Here is an 18,147-nt window from a genome sequence, read left to right on the forward strand (position 1 = left end):
AAACAAAATGTTTTAAAACATTCTTGCTCCATCTGAACTCTACCGAGTGACTTTTATTTTGATAGAGCGTGCAGGACGCGGCGTTCTCACCGAGGTGTTCTGACACTGGATACAGGACGAGTTGAAGCGGACCGCTGGGACGCGTTGCACCTTCCCCTGGATGTGGAACACACACTCGTAGTTCTTCTGCCCTGACTGCGGCTGGGGAAGATTACGGGCTCGCAGCGTGATTGGACGAACCAGACCGGCCGGGACCAGAATGTCTGACGTGGGCACGATCTGAGGACAGCCCTGCAGACAGGAAGTTATATGATCACTTCTGACACTCTGGACCACATTAGTTCTATCAGGTCAGCTGACGAGAAGGACACAGGGAGGACAGTTGGGAGTCAAGACATTCAATCACGGAATGAGGACATTGTAAAACAAAGTGGGGACATTTAGACAAAGTGAGGACCGCTAGACAAACATTGAAAACACACACACACACACGCACGCGCACACACACACACACGGTAGAGTGAAAGGTTCATTAACGAGAGCAACACCACAGTAATTAATTGCTTTGTGACTGACAGGAAACCAATTAGCTCCACAGGAAGTGGACCAGAGCACAGCGGGCTGCAGCTCCTGTTGCGAGGTTGTTTAAAGGGACAGTTGCATCATCTACACCAGTAGTTCTTAAACCTTTTTCACCAAGTACCACCTCAGAAAACACTTAGCTCTACAAGTGCCACCATAATGACAACGTTAAAATACTGTAGCCTAAGAGGCCTAAGTATTCATTAAAAACAAGGCAGAAGTTTTATTTACCAAGTTGTTTTTTCCACTGTAACCTTTCATTGATTTAACATTAACACTGTGTTTGAATATAGGAAAATAAAACACTGTACTTTGATCAATTGGTTCTTGGCGTACCACTAGATGGAGCCCGCTAGTGGTACATGTACCAGTATCACTGTTTGAGAGTCACTGGTCTACATTATACACACATACACATGCGCTCGGACACATTGTGGCATGTGTTTGTGTGCGTGTGTATATATATATATATATATACACACACATATATATGTACATACACACAAACATTTTTATATATATATATATATATATATTTATATATATACTGTATATATATATATATATATATATATATATATATATATATATATATATATATATATATACTGTATGTATGTATGTATTTATATAAACATAAATACACATATACACATTTGTATATATATATATACACACAGTACACATATATACACACATATATACTGTTTATAGTATGTGTGTATATACAGTGTTTCATGTGTATGTATGTGTGTAGGTATATATATATATATATATATATATATATATATATATATATATATATATACTGTATATAGATATATATACATTCACACAAATATTTATATATATACTGTATGTATATATATATATATATATATATATATATACATGGATTTATATATACACATATAGATACACATTTGTATATATATATATATATACTACACATGTATACACACATATATACTGTATATAGTATGTGTGTATATACAGTGTTTCATGTGTATGTGTGAATATATATATATATATATATATATGTATATACATACACATATATACACTGTACATTAAACACAGACTATAAATACACTCATATATACACTGTGTGTGTGTGTATATATATATATATATATAAATATATAAATATATATATATATATATACATACACATACATGTACATTTTCACACATACATACATGAGTATGTATTAATAACTTTTTCCTTCGTATTATTTTTCTAACTCATGGTACTCTACAACTGTGAGTGTGTGTGCGTTTATCAAGTTTAAACAGATGTTTTCACACGGGAATGGCGATCACAATGATTTAAGTCTTCATATAAATTTAAATACCAAATCGAAGAGAGAGGTTTGCCAAACATGACAAACATGTAAAAGTACAGTACAACCTGCAATAAATCCTGATTTTTAGGGAAACCCGCCAAAACGCTGTCATGTGGACTCGTGCAACACACACATTAGCACGTGCGCACAAAAGTACAAACAAATACACACACGGCAGCCATTTTTTTTGCCAGAGAGCACAGCACTAATTGTAACTCAATCATTTTGTACACAAATAAAAGATGTAGGATTTACAATATTATCAGGAAATGATCAGACACTTAAGTGTGTTAAAGCATGAATTAAAACAAGATTTAGCTAACAGACGGCACAACAACACATTGACCCCCCCATCCTTAAAAAAAATATTAAAAACGCTAAAACATTAAATATCAAGAGTATGCAAAACACTCCAACCTTGTTTACTTCCCTGGTGACCTCCTGAAGGTTTTGTTATCAATAATAAATATCAAGCAACTAAAATGCTTCAAAGGTGTCCAAGTATGGAAAGAGAGTGCATTTTACCCATCATGCTTTGAAGTTATTTTAATGTGTATGGTGCTTAGACATATTTGAAAAGGTCCACATATTTCAGTGAGTAGGTTGTCTGTTTTGTACCACATTAACTTTCTGTGTTGGTTTTTGATTATTTGGACAATTGGTGTGGAAAGTTGTCTAAATTGTTACCTATATACAAATGCCGTTTCCATATGAGTTGGGAAATTTTGTTAGATGTAAATATAAACAGAATAAAATGATTTGCAAATCATTTTCAACCCATATTCAGTTGAAAATGCTACAAAGACAACATATTTGATGTTCAAACTGATAAACATTTTTTCTTTTGCAAATAAACATTAACTTTAGAATTAGATGCCTGCAACACGTGACAAAGAAGTTGGAAAAGGTGGCAATAAATACTAATAAAGTTGAGGAATGCTCATCAAACGCTTATTTGGAACATCCCACAGGTGTGCAGGCTAATTGGGAACAGGTGGGTGCCATGATTGGGTATAAAAACAGCTTCCCAAAAAATGCTCAGTCTTTCACAAGAAAGATGGGGCGAGGTACACCCCTTTGTCCACAACTGCGTGAGCAAATAGTCAAACAGTTTAAGAACAACGTTTCTCAAAGTGCAATTGCAAGAAATCTAGGGATTTCAACATCTACGGTCCATAATATCATCAAAAGGTTCCGAGAATCTGGAGAAATCACTCCACGTAAGCGGCATGGTCGGAAACCAACATTGAATGACCGTGACCTTCGATCCCTCAGACGGCACTGTATCAAAAACCAACATCAATCTCTAAAGGATATCACCACATGGGCTCAGGAACACTTCAGAAAACCACTGTCACTAAATACAGTTGGTCGCTACGTCTGTAAGTGCAAGTTAAAACTCTACTATGCAAAGCGAAAGCCATTTATCAACAACATACAGAAACGCCGCCGGCTTCTCTGGGCCGGAGATCATCTAAGATGGATTGATGCAAAGTGGAAAAGTGTTCTGTGGTCTGATGAGTCCACATTTCGAATTGTTTTTGGAAATATTCAACATTGTGTCATCCGGACAAAAGGGGAAGAAAACCATCCAGACTGTTATCGACGCAAAGTTAAAAAGCCAGCATCTGTGATGGTATGGGGGTGCATTAGTGCCCAAGGCACGGGTAACTTACACATCTGTGAAGGCACCATTAATGCTGAAAGGTACATACAGGTTTTGGAACAACATATGCTTCCATCTAAGCACAGTCTTTTTCATAGACGCCCCTGCTTATTTCAGCAAGACAATGCCAAGCCACATTCAGCACGTGTTACAACAGCGTGTCTTCGTAAAAAAAGAGTGCGGGTACATTCCTGGCCCGCCTGCAGTCCAGACTTGTCTCCCATTGAAAATGTGTGGTGCATTATGAAGCGTAAAATACGACAGCAGAGACCCCGGACTGTTGAACGACTGAAGCTCTTCATAAAACAAGAATGGGAAAGAATTCCACCCTCAAAGCTTCAACAATTAGTTTCCTCACTTCCCAAACGTTTATTGAGTGTTGTTAAAAGAAGAGGTGATGTAACACAGTGGTGAACATGCCCTTTCCCAACTACTTTGGCGCGTGTTGCAGCCATGAAATTCTAAGTTAATTATTATTTGCAAAAAATAAAATAAAGTTAATGAGTTTGAACATCAAATATATTGTCTTTGTAATGCATTCAACTGAATATGGGTTGAAAAGGATTTGCAAATCATTGTATTCCGTTTCTATTTACATCTAACACAATTTCCAAATCATAAGGAAACGGGGTTTGTATATATATATATATACATATATTTATATATAGATATAGCTTCTATGCACTTCAAGAATTGTGTAATGCTCAAAATGCTCAAGGTTAACATCATTCACCAGATGACAGCATGTTAGCAATGCTTCCACTGAAATTTAAATATACCGTAAATTCAGGAATATAGCTGCTACTTTTTTCCGATGCATTGAACCAGCACATAAAACTATTTTATTGATTCTTCTTCTCGGATGGCCATATTGCTAATAGTTTAACAAAACCCCCAGGCAAATACAGTGAAAAGGTGTGTTACTGTCTGGGCTACAGCGCCACCTTTTGGGTGACATTGTTCAATGCAGGTGCGACAAGTGCTCTTCTGCTTAGAGCTTTGAACCGGAAGTTAATTTGCCATTCCGTCTTCTAAGTCGTCCATAGCGTTTCTACTTGAAAAAAATTCTTCATTCATCATTCCAAGCAGGATTTGTAAGTTTTACAACATAAGTAAAACTATTTGTACTTACTAAACCCTCCAATCTGTGATGTCTGTAGGACTGTTTATGTGCAAATTTGTACTTGCTACCGTAATGTAATCAAGCTAATGTCATTAGCATTAGCTAATATAGCTTTTATACATGAGTCTGTGTTAGTATTATTAACTTACAATGGCATTGTTTTTGTGTTGTTTCGTAAATTCACCAAAACGTCACCGCGGAGTTATTGAGTCTGTTTAGCTGATTGGAGAGCTAGCTTGCGCAGCTAGTGGGTCCATGACGGTGACTTCTGTTTTGTTTGATTAGCCGTTTTACTGCCATTTGGAAGGCATTAAGGTGTGTAAAAAAATATTTACAGAATCTTTCTGTGTAAATAACTAATTTTATAACATATATATCTTGTGGCCGGTGTGGCTAATATATGGAATTTTAATTTTAGTTTCCAAAAATTTAGTGGGTGAATTAAACATTAACCTGGGACGCCTCGCGGACCAGATTATGGATATAGGTGTGCCTCACCTGGCCTGCAGGCTGTAGTTTGGGCACCCCTGGTCTACACTCCAAGCACACGCACACGCACACATTGTGCCATCCAAGTGGGTTTACCTGGGAGGTGCTGACCCGCCCCTCCAGAAAGGAGCAGTCCTCCAGGTTGTTAGTGCACATGTGACGATATTTGCACCAATGACAGGGAAACATGCTGCTCACACAGGAAGTGCACCTGCAACACAGGAAGTGAGGAGAAAACACTGTCAAAGTGAAGAGAGCGCGACGACACGCCGAGGTCAGACTTACGAGTTGAGCACAGAGCAGTTGTAAAAGGTCAGGTTGGTGCTGATGAAGTTACGTCCCGTTTCGCTGGATCGAAGGCTGAGTTGGACGTCTCGTTTCTCTCCTGAGGGCGCGACATGGTCTTGTTAGCGTGTGCGCTCGCGATGCGTGTTAATGTGTGCGTGCATTACCGTAGGAATGTGCCGGCAGATCCCTCAGCGTCGGGGAAGTGCACGTCACCTGATCTTGGGCCACCACCTCTGCCGGGGTTTCGCTGATGTCCTCGAAGACGCAAGACACACCCCCCGTCAGCACGGGCACGTTGTGCACGCGTATGGTCAGCTGCGGGACAACGAAGTGACACGCTCGATGACGTCGCCGCTCCGTGACAGAGCACCCGGAGTGCCATTGGACGTACCTGCATGGCTGGGGCGGTGACGGACATGTTGCTCGGGGTAACCGAAATGTTGACACACTGCTCCAGCTGAGTGTTGAAGTGCTGAGGCTCCGCCCACTTCTCGCATCCTTCCTGCCTGGAACATCTGAAGGGGGGGTCACATGATCATGGATTACCACAGAATAGCGTCACAAAAGGGCTTGACGACGTTAGTTGAAGTACAGCTCTGTGGGAAACCGGTAAGTACACAACAGAGCTTTTATTTTGAAGGCCAAGTTGACTGACATTACTGCAAAGAGGAAATGCCTCCACCTGGTCTCCAAACATCAAACACGGCCACAAACTGTGTGTCTTTTCCCATGTGGCCTCATTACGTTTCTATAAATGTTTCACACACACACACATTCTTGTATTTGTTACCTTCTTGAGACCTCCGAAAAATGCCTACCTCTTTAGGACCACCCTTTCTAGACATATAAAGATTTGTATTTACAACATTAACAATATATACATACTACGCAAATATAAAAAAGGTAAGCTTTTAGTTCATTTTATTTTTTTGTAATTTGTTTTTAATCTTCATTATTTACTTTAAGTTTTTACAATATGTCTCTATATACATCCATCCATCCATCCATCCATCTTCTTCCGCTTATCCGAGGTCGGGTCGCGGGGGCAGAAACCTAAGCAGGGAAGCCCAGACTTCCCTCTCCCCAGCCACTTCGTCCAGCTCTTCCCGGGGGATCCCAAGGCGTTCCCAGGCCAGCCGGGAGACATAGTCTTCCCAACGTGTCCTGGGTCTTCCCCGTGGCTTCCTACCGGTTGGACGTGCCCTAAACACCTCCCTAGGGAGGCGTTCGGTTGGCAATCTGACCAGATGCCTGAACCACCTCATCTGGCTCATCTAGATGTGGAGGAACAGTGGATTTACTTTGAGCTCCTCACCCTATCTCTAAGGGAGAGCCCCGCCACACGGCGGAGGAAACTCAATTCGGCCGCTTGTACCCGTGATCTTATCCTTCCGGTCATGACCCAAAGCTTATGACCATAGGTGAGGATCGGAACGTAGATCGACCGGTAAATTGAGAGCTTTGACTTCTGGCTCAGCTCCTTCTTCACCACAACGGATCGGTACAACGTCCGCATTACTGAAGACGACGCACTTGAAGTTTTTACAGTATGTCTCTATATACATATTTATTTAAATACATTTTGGCCATAGGGAGGGCGCATTTCAAAGTCTTTGTCCCACTTGTTATTACATATGTTGGCCAGAGAGGAAGCCCTTCAATTTTTTTACACACACTTGTTATTTCATATGTTGACTAGAGGGGGAGCACTTTCAAAACCAGTCAATTTTAAAAAGTAATAATTTTGATATATTTCACCACCGGGGCTGCAAATGAGACATTCTCTATTAGTTGCAATGGTTTTCCATATGGGGACCATGATTTATGTCCTAACTTGTTCACACCTTCTCATATGGAAGCTACTTTTCCTTGTTGGTGTCTCAAGACGTGTAGAAATACAACACACACACGCACACACACAAACACACACACACACACACACACACACACACACACACATAGACACACACACACACACTCTTGTATTTGCCAAAAAATGCCTACCTCTTTATATAAAGATTTGTACTATGCAAATATCAAAAATGTAAGCTTTTAGTACATTTTTTTTTGGGGGGGTGGGGGGGGAATTTGTTGTTTGTAATTGTTTTTTAATCTTCATTATTTACTTCAAGTTATTACAGTAAGTCTCTATATACTAGAGATGCGCGGATAGGTAATTATATCAACCGCAACCGCATCACTAAAGTCGTCATCCACCCGCAATCTACCCGAACCAACAATTCATCAAAGCCTCACCCACCTGCCACCCGCCCGTTGTGATATATCTAATATAGACGATGCAAGGGATTAGTGAGGTTAGAAAGTGTAACTCCCTCCAAATAGCACAGACACAATGGCTTTCTTGAACTGATTTATTTGAATGCTTACTTTCCCTTCAAATTCACTGTGAAAACTGTAATAAATAAAGCAGGTTACAAACGTAAAAATAATAACATGCACAACATGTGGATCAAACATTTTACCAAGAAAAATACCAACAAATGACAAATACCTCGTTGGCAACACCCGGAAGTAGCTTCCTTACATCCGTCGACAGACCAAACGAGACACTTCAAAATAAAAGTATGCCCACATAGTGTTTCAAAGAGTGTTGCTCGTTTTTCGTATGTGGGTAACAACATTTAACTATTTATAAATGGTTGATTTCTACAGGCTAGTAAGGTAAAAAGTGTTGTACCTGACAAGTTTGGGCTACCTTGCTTCTGCAGCCTTCATCAGAGGTGTCACGTGATGTTAGCGTGACGTTGTCTGTGACGTGATATATGGATTGTACCATCAAGAGTTGTCAGGTACAACACTTTACTTTACTAGCCTATATAAATCAACCATTTATAAATACACGTCAGTAGGCTAAATTAACCTCTTCAACATAACATTTAACTATGTATAATGTAGCGGCTGGCTACGGGGTGTTAGCCAATAACTTTGGCTGGGGGGCGGGACTTCCGGGAGAGATAGGGAAGTAGACGTTATCGACAGGAAGTGAGAGTTTGCATTGTCTCGGGAAAAGCGCTAGAGACATGAGACCTGTTGTGTGGTTGTATTACATCTTGTGCAATAAAGACAGGACAAACGAAGAAGTTTTATGAGCCTACATTCCTGGGATTATTACAATATATATTTCCGAATTGGTTCAACCGCCACCCGCCCGAATCTATTTAAAATCTAATTTTTTGTCATGTCACCCGCCCGACCCGCGGTTTATCCGCGGACTCTGCGGTTGTGACCGCAAACCGCGCATCTCTACTATATACATGTATATATATATATATTTTTTTTTAAAATTAATTTTGGCCAAAGGGGGCGCATTTCAATTTCTTACACACACACTTGTTATTCCATATTTTGACCAGAGGGGGAGCAGTTCAAATTTCTACACACTCTTGTTATCTCACTTTTAAAACCGTTGTGGCTTGTGCAGCCCTTTGAGACACTTGTGATTTAGGGCTATATAAGTCAACATTTATTGATTGATTGATTGACTAAAAACCGACACACAGTCAATTTAAAAATTCCCTCCTTTTTGGGACCACACTAATTTTGATAGATGTCACCACCAGGGCTACAAATGAGACTTTCTCAATTAGATGCAATGGTTTTCCGTATTGGGACCATGATTTATGTCCTAACTTGTTCACACCTCCTCATATGGAAGCTACTTTTCCTTGTTGGTGTCTCAAGAAGGGTAGAAATACAAGAACACACACACACACTCTCACACACACACACTCTCACACACACACACACACGCACACACACACACACACACGCACACACACACACGCACACACACACACACACACACACACACACACACACACACACACACACACACACACACACACACACACACACACACACACACACACACACACACGCACATTATCCTAATCACCCCAAAGTTGTTCCATTCGTTTGTGCTGCAAAATGTTTTGGTCTACTATATTTTTTTAGTTATTAATGTTTGAATATTTACAGTAGAACCAGCCCTCCCACCTTGTCAAAATCTCCCCAAACCAGTAGCAATTGTTTGTGCTTCAAAATTCTTTGGTCTAACTATCGTAGTTCTTAAGTTAACGTTCCATCCATACAGCCATTTTCTACCGCTTGTCCCTTTTGGGCTCGTGGGGGTTGCTGGAGCCTATATCAGCTGCATTTGGGCAGAGTGCGGTGTACACCCTGGACAAGTCGCCAACTCATCGCAGGGCCAACACAGATAGACAGACAACATTCACATTAACATTCACACACCAAGGCCAATTTAGTGTTGCCAATCAACCTATCCCCAGGTGCATGTCTTTGGAAGTGGGAGGAAGCCTGAGTACCCGGATGGAATCCACGCAATCACGGGGAGAACATGCAAACTCAACACAGAAAGATCCCGAACCCGGGATTGAACTCAGGACTACTCGGGACCTTCGTGTATTTTAATTAACGAGTTATTATTCATAATTAAAGGCCTACTGAAATGAGATTTTCTTGTTTAAACGGGGATAGCAGGTCCATTCTATGTGTCATACTTGATCATTTCGCGATATTGCCATATTTTTGCTGAAAGGATTTATTAGAGAACATCGACGATAAAGTTCGCAACTTTTGGTCGCTAATAAAAAGCCTTGCCTTTACCGGAAGTAGCAGACGATGTGCGCGTGACGTCACAGGTTCTAGGGCTCCTCACATCCTCATATTGTTTACAATCATAGCCAGCAGCAGCTAGAGCTATTTGGACCGAAAAAGCGACAATTTCCCCATGAATTTGAGCGAGGATGAAAGATCCGTGGATGAGGAAATTTAGTGTGAAGGCCTAGAAAAAGAAAAGTAAAAAAAAAAAAACTTACAAAAATAAATGAAAAAAAGGTGAGGGCAGTGAAAGCGATTCAGATGTTTTTAGACACATTTACCAGGATAATTCTGGGAAATCCCTTATCTGCCTATTGTGTTGCTAGTGTTTTAGTGAGTTAAATAGTACCTTAAAGTCGGAGGGGTGTGGCCACGGGTGTTTTGACGCCAGAGTCTCTGAGAGAAGTCACGGCAGCTGCAGGAGGACGCTGGCTCCGCTGATCTCCGGTAAGAGGCGACTTATTTCCACAATTTTCTCACCGAAAACCGCCGGATGACATGTAGTTGGGATCCATGTTCACTTGATCGCTCTGATCCATAGAAACGCTTCACCTCCGGGAATTTTAAACAAGGAAACACCGTGTGTTTGTGTGGCTAAAGGCTAAAAGCTTCCCACCTCCATCTTTGTACTTTGACTTCTCCATTATCAATTGAAAAAATTGCAAAAGATTCAGCCACACAGATGTCCAAAATACTGTGTAATCGCGCGATAAAAAAAGACGACTTTTGGCCGTAAGTGGTGCTGGGCTAATATGTCCCCTCCAACCAATAACGTCACAAACACCCGTCATCATCACGTTTTTAACAGGAAACTCCGCGGGAAATTTAAAATTGTAATTTAGTAAACTAAACCGGCCGTATTGGCATGTGTTGCAATGTTAAGATTTCATCATTGATATATAAACTATCAAACGGCGTGGTGGGTAGTAGTGAGTTTCAGTAGGCCTTTAAAGTTTTCAAGTTATTGTTATATAGTTTTATGTTAATGCCAAATATGCTCATTTTCTCGCAAAACTAGCAATGTCATGACGTGACAACTTGCTGTCATGCCCGATAAAAAAAAAATTAAATGGGGAACAGGTACATTTCAAACAGAGTTTAGTACCGTTTTTGATTCATGAGTACCGCGATACTATACTAGTACCGGTATACCGTACAACCATGGTTGGTATTGACACAACTGTGTGTGAATGTGAGTGTGAATGTTGTCTGTCTATTTGTGTTGGCCCTGCGATGAGGTAGCGACTTGTCCAGGGTGTACCCCGCCTTCCGCCCGATTGTAGCTGAGATAGGCGCCAGCGCCCCCCGCGACCCCGAAAGGGAATAAGCGGTAGAAAATGGATGGATGGATGGAATATGGACGGAGATAGATATCTTTATAAATGCTAGTCATATTTTAAAACAGCTAAGTGTTGGGCATGCGTAGACCTTGAAGCTTGGAATGTAACTAGCAGCAATAACACCCTTCTTATCTCAAATGTCCCAGGCTTAGAAGGAGAATAGATATGGGAATTCGCTCTGGAGGAGGAGGGGAGGAGGAGGGGGGCGAGTGAGAGAGGGTAAAAGGCGAAACTTCGGTAGTATTAGCAGATCAACTATGGCGATGCGAATTGAATGTATTGTGCATACCGTATTTCCTTGAATTGCCGCAGGGCATATAGTATGCGCCTGCCTTGAATTACTGTCGGGTCAAACTCGTGACGTCACGAGTGACACTTCCCCTGTCATCATTTTCAAAAAGGAGGAGGCTGATTTCAATACCGGTAATTTGAAATAGCATGAAGGGAAGACGATTAAGAGCTATTCGGTAGGATTTAAGGTCCAAGCTTACATCACACTCAAATTTTTACTCCATGCCTTTGGTAAGTACCGGAGTGAAAAAAGGTTTTACAATGATTAGCGCATGCTTACTTTTACCGCATGCCTTTGGTAAGTGCAGGAGTGAGAAGAGGTTTTAAATTAATTAGCGCCCCGGCGGCAATTCAAGGAAATACTGTAGATGGCCTCCCAAAGCTTTGGATTAAAAATATCAAAATAAGCTACTCTGTCTGGGATTCATTTAAAACCAGTTTATGTGTCATCAAACGAACCTGGGGCGGGGGAACCAGCCGAAGATCTGGTCAGAACACAACAGTACTTACTTATTGTGGAGGACACACCATCCACAGTGAGGGTCTCCGGAGGACAGACAGTCGGAACAAGACTCATACTGCTCACACGTCTCCACAGGTAGTCTGCTCACCTGAAACAACAACACCAAGTTGGCCGACCGCGTGTCAAACACACACACCTGCATTTTCAGAGGCAGTATAGTACTGAATATGATTAATTAGCATCGCGGTACTATACTAATACCGGTATACCGTACAACCCTAGTGTATTGTGTACCTGTCTGTCGCTGAGCAGGTAGATGTACAGCTGGTCCGGACTGAACATCATGTCTCTCAGGATGGACTTGCCTTCCACCACGGTCACGGTCTCATAGAGCAAAGCATGCTGGGACGGGGGCGGGACTCCGTCCACGCGGATCTAAAAAAACAACATCAACAAACAAACACACGTCATGAACACATTCCGTGTGTATCATGATGTTTGTGACTCAGGGGCCTCGTGACCCAAATAAACAAGAGTGGGGAGGGGTTAACAGGGGGTCTGGGGGGTTTGGGGGTAATGGGGGGGGGAGCACTGACAGGTAAGTGTGTGTCGTTAGCTGTGTGTTCATTAGCTGTCTTGGACTTAATTAGAGCTGAGGAGTCCAAAACACACACACACACACACACACACACACACACACACACGCACACACGCGCACACACGCGCACACACACACACACAGAACCGTTTTTAGGGAAGAATGGAGGAGTCATGAAAGTAGGACACTGCAGCAGACTAGAACCCCCCAAACCCCCCCCCCCACACACACAGTAGTGAAGATGTTATTCAAAGCAGCCGACATGACACTCAAGCCCCACCCTCACACACACACACACACACACACACACACACACACACACACACACACACACACACACACACACACACACGATGTCACCAATCGGCAACAAGAAGAGGGGCAGAAATATAACCGGAGAAAGATTCAGGAAGTCACCTTTGACCCGAGTTGGGAATCTAACCCTACACACACACAGACACTGACCTTTGACCTCTCACTTTGAGACAATCGGTCTGTTGTCACTGTGTGTGTGTGTGTGTGTGTGTGTGTCTTACTTCCTGTGATGCCATGACGACGCGCCCCCTCTGCCACTCTCCCAGCCCCTTCAATCTTTAGTCTTTACAACTGTCCCATCACTTTAAGAATGGGCGATAAAACGATATCAATGTATGTTGCGATACGACACGTAAGCGACATCTATTAAAAAAATGCATTCGATAAAACGTGCGATACACTTTTTTTTTTATTCAGCAGAAGTATGGAAGCAAGGTTGGGTGCCTGAACAAAGGCACTGGCCCTCTGGTAACCGAGCAACCCAGGAAGTGATCAGAGATCAGCGGGAGTGACGTGCTGGCAGCCAATCAGGTGACAGTATTGACTATCAAGTGTGGAGGTTGATTCTTTGCATGAAATGCGAAGAGAAACTCAAAATTAAGAACTTGTGGAGAAAGGAGGAAAAGTCTTGGGACAGTATGGCACTTTTGGAGATTTCACTTCAAAGGGACCGCAGTCAGACCAACATCAATCAATCAATCAATTAATGTTTATTTATATAGCCCTAAATCACAAATGTCTCAAAGGACTGTACAAACCACTACGACTACGACATCCTCGGAAGAACCCACATAAGGGCAAGGAAAACTCACACCCAGTGGGCAAGGAGAATTCACACCCAGTGGGACGCCAATGACAATGATGACTATGAGAACCTTGGAGAGGACCTCAAATGTGGGCACCCCCCCCCCTCCAGGGGACCGAAAGCAATGGATGTCGAGCGGGTCTAACATGATACTGTGAAAGTTCAATCCATAGTGGCTCCAACACAGCCGCGAGAGTTCAGTTCAAAGCGGATCCAAGACAGCAGCGAGAGTCCCGTCCACAGGAAACCATCCCAAGGATGTCCCCAACCGATACATGGAGCGTGCTCACCCTTTAGAGCACAGCTGTAACTTCCTGGCACTAAACCTGCAGGAAATACTTCTTCTCAGGTTTCTTTATGTTCAAATTTTCACACTTTGCACTATTTTATTACACTTTATGAAGCATTTCTTACATGTTCCTCATTTTTAAGAGCCTATCGTTACGTGTTCAATGTGATTTTAATATTTTGTTTACATTTCCATTGATAGCTGAAGGATTATAATGACAGGAGTTACATTTGAAATAAAAATGTCTATATTTAAAATGTTTATTGATCAGTCATAGAAATATCAATTATCGATATTGACCGATATAAAACAGTTTTTTCAGCAAAGTTTGTAAGTTTTACAATATAACTAAAACAATTCTTACTTACTAAAATGTTGTGAGTGCGGCTTATATACCGATATAGTCTAGAAAATGCAGTATGTAACTGATTTTTTTATACATCAAAATACGATGACAATTTCATTAAATAAAAATGTGTTAGCTCAATGTGTGTGTAGAAAATGTATTTTAAAAACTATGAAAAATTAAGACTGGTGTATTCAGACGAAAGCATCTTTGGCAGAACTATTGTGATTTAGTCCTAATATTTTAGAATTTGGAACTTTTAGAAACATTTCTACACAGTTTGTTTTTTTTTCACGCTGAAGGTTTTTACACTGTATTTTTGTTTTTTACACTGAATCTTTACAGACTGAGTTTAAAACACTTTATTTTAACAAAAGGCAATTTTAGACACATTATAAACACACATTTTTATTTAATGAAATTGTTGGCAAAAGTTGATGCAAAAAAATAATTTGCGTCTATTACAAAAGCTTTTTTTGACATTGAATTTAGGCAGTGGAATTTTTTGCTTTTGAATTTTTTTTTTTTACATCAAATTATGCTGAAAATTTCATTGAATACAAATTTGTGTGTTGAATTTCTTTTTATATTTGGAATTTCTTTTTAAGAGCACACTGTTATGTGTTCAATGTGACTTCAATATTCTGTTTTCATTGCTTGTGTTGACATTTCCTTCCTGTCTTGATAGCTTAGGGATTATAACCAGAGGAATTATATTTGAAATGAAAATGTTTACATTAAAGATGTCATTAAAATATCACTAATAATCCATATCGACCGATATATAACAGTTTTTTCAGCCGTATCATCCAACCCTAACATGCATCATGAATGGCCCTGAAACGGCCCTGATGTCATACATTAAGGCCCCTCCCCTTTAATGAACAGCACCAAGAACTGCACAGTAATGTACGGAATGATTTGCAGACTTTGTGCTGACGGAGGCCAGTCTCCAGTTAACATCGCCAACTAGTGGCCTGGCATGTCTACTGCACCCTTTCCCAGTCCTCCCGCATGTTGTCACAACTGTTGTGTTTTAAATTACGGCGTGGAAACGTTTCCTTGGATGCTTTTACAGATAAGCGAAGGGGATGCTGTTGCCATGGCGTTGCACAGCTGATGTCTTCGATCTACTAATGATGCACTGAGGTGTGTGTGTGTATAGGCACATATCATTCAATCAGTGTGTTACTGGCTGATGTGGCAGGGCAGCATGGAAGCGTGCGTGCACACACACGCACAAACACATGCACACACACACACACACACACACACACACACACACACACACACACACACACACACACACACACACACACACACACACACACACACACACACACACACACACGACGGGCCGATCAGGTTTCATGGCAGCTGTTCCTGTGACTGGTGTGATGTTGTTGTATTTCTACCCTTCTTGAGACACCAACAAGGAAAAGTAGCCTCCATATGAGGACCGGTGAACAAGTTAGGACATAAATCACGGTCCCAATACTGAAAAGCATTGTATCTAACCGAGAATGTCTCATTTGCACCCCTGGTGGTGAACTCTATCAAAATAAGGGTGGTGCCAAAAAGGAGGGATTTTTTAAAAATTGACTGTGTGTCGCTTCTAAAAGTGCTCCCCCTCTGGTCAACATATGAAATAACAAGTGTGTGTAAAAACTGGAGGTGCTCCCCCTTTGGCCAACTTATATAATAACACGTGTGTGAAATAAATTTTTGGGGGGCCAAAATTAGTGAAACAAAATTAAATAAAATATGTATATAGAGACATACTGTAATAACGAAGTAAACAAAGAAGATTAAAAACCAACTACAAAAAAAAGTTAACTAATATTTGCATAGTGTGTATATATTAATACACATATTTATCTATCTAGCAATTGTGGTCCTAAAGAGGTAGGCATTTTTGGAGGTCTCAATAAGGTAACAAATACAAGTGTGTGTGTCTGTCTGTAACGTGCACCAAAGTGCATTTTCCAAACTTTGAAAGTTCAACGTCCATACGTTGCCAAGGTGACCATATGAGGTTAGATGGACGGAAATGAAAAAGGAATTGTGTGTGAATTGAGATGGGGCGGGCGGGCACACACACACACACACACACACACACACACACACACACACACACACACACACACACACACACACACACACACACACACACAAACACACACACACACACACACACACACACACACACACACACACACACACTTTCTCTCACACACACACATTGTTCATTGAGCCATCAGAGCCTGAGGGAGGAAGACGAGGAGGAGGAAGGCTAGTGAGGGGTAACATGAGGGGCTGGGGGGGGCTGTTAAGCTTATTAGCCCATCCCCCAGCATACACACGCACACACACACACATAATGGATAATACTGAGACCACCAACTGATGCATTTCACCCTCCGGTCTCACAAAAAATACACACACAGCATTTTTCCCTTGTTGTGTTCTCGTTAGTAAGCAGGAAGTACATCGCTAACTAGCAGGATAACTGATCGTCCACTGAGTTGACACTGTCATCACAAAAAGTGTATCGTAGAATATATTCAAAATAACTATCATTAACACACAACTTCTGCTGACTCAGCTCAGTTCCTTCATGACAGCGACTCAAAGTACGAATGCAGGATGCCATTGAGAACTCCTTTTAGAAAACTACTGATGCCACGTCTTGTTTCATTTCAATCTTTGACAGGGAATGGATCAACTCCATATTTAAAACAACGTGCTTGTTCCTTCACACCTCCAGCGACCCACCGTTGGAGCTAACGCCTTCGTGGTCGCCATGGTAACGCGCGGGGAGACGGAACATGATCGCATGTGACGAGTCTTCAGTCTCTTTGGGAGCTGACAGATCCACTAATTCTTCCATCGTCTCCACGGCAACAGCATAATTATTAATCCTCCTCAATGTGTGTGTGTGTGTGTTTTTCAGCAGGGAATTCTCGGAACGCTAAGTTATGTGCTTATAGAGACATGAACACACACACACACGATGGGAACAGGAAACACAATGTTAGACACAAAGGCGTTTCTGTCACACACACACACACACACACACGCACACACACACACACACACACACACACAGTTTCTCAGGGGAAAGTAGTGAGCATGATTGGTTAAACTTTTTTTTTTAATGAATAATTGCTAAATGTCAATCACGCGCTCTTTCCACACAAGTGGATATTTGACAAATTTCATTTGTCTGCACTTTTTCTTACACAACAATACCGAGGTTCATTTGTGTGTTTATTACAAAAGCTTTTAGGACACTGAATTTACCGTAAATTTTGGACTATGAACCGCTACTTTTTTCTACGCCTTATGAAACGGTGCGGCTAATTAATGGATTTTTTATAAAGCAAATCGTTTTCATTAAACACATTAAATACACCTAAATGTATTTATTGTTTGTGCTATGGCGCCATCTTTTGGACAAGTTTTCTCACTCTAGGTGTTGCTGGGTGAGAGTGAATTCCTTCTTGCTGTTTAAAGCTTTGAAACGGAAGTACAAACCCCATTTCCATATGAGTTGGGAAATTGT

General features: G+C 41.2%; 2 protein-coding genes across 2 annotated transcripts in view; both read right to left on the reverse strand.

Annotated features, from left to right (window-relative positions):
• plxna3 (plexin A3) overlaps positions 1–18,147 on the reverse strand; it is a 112,935-nt gene that overhangs the window by 39,800 nt on the left and 54,988 nt on the right. Inside the window, exons 7-13 of the mRNA XM_061889482.1 lie at positions 12,524–12,664; positions 12,277–12,377; positions 5,886–6,009; positions 5,659–5,809; positions 5,492–5,591; positions 5,303–5,417; positions 91–291 (exon numbers count right to left, since the gene is read on the reverse strand). Of these exons, the coding sequence (XP_061745466.1) occupies positions 91–291; positions 5,303–5,417; positions 5,492–5,591; positions 5,659–5,809; positions 5,886–6,009; positions 12,277–12,377; positions 12,524–12,664 (933 nt within the window). The remainder of the gene's footprint in view (positions 1–90; positions 292–5,302; positions 5,418–5,491; positions 5,592–5,658; positions 5,810–5,885; positions 6,010–12,276; positions 12,378–12,523; positions 12,665–18,147) is intronic.
• The window catches only part of pcsk1nl (proprotein convertase subtilisin/kexin type 1 inhibitor, like), a 290,280-nt gene continuing 273,120 nt past the window's right edge, over positions 988–18,147 (reverse strand). Inside the window, exon 6 of the mRNA XM_061889490.1 lies at positions 988–1,000. The gene's annotated coding sequence lies outside the window, so the exon portion shown is untranslated. The remainder of the gene's footprint in view (positions 1,001–18,147) is intronic.

This window comes from Nerophis ophidion, linkage group LG27, assembly GCF_033978795.1.
Source record: "Nerophis ophidion isolate RoL-2023_Sa linkage group LG27, RoL_Noph_v1.0, whole genome shotgun sequence".
Classification (NCBI taxonomy): Eukaryota; Metazoa; Chordata; class Actinopteri; order Syngnathiformes; family Syngnathidae; genus Nerophis; species Nerophis ophidion.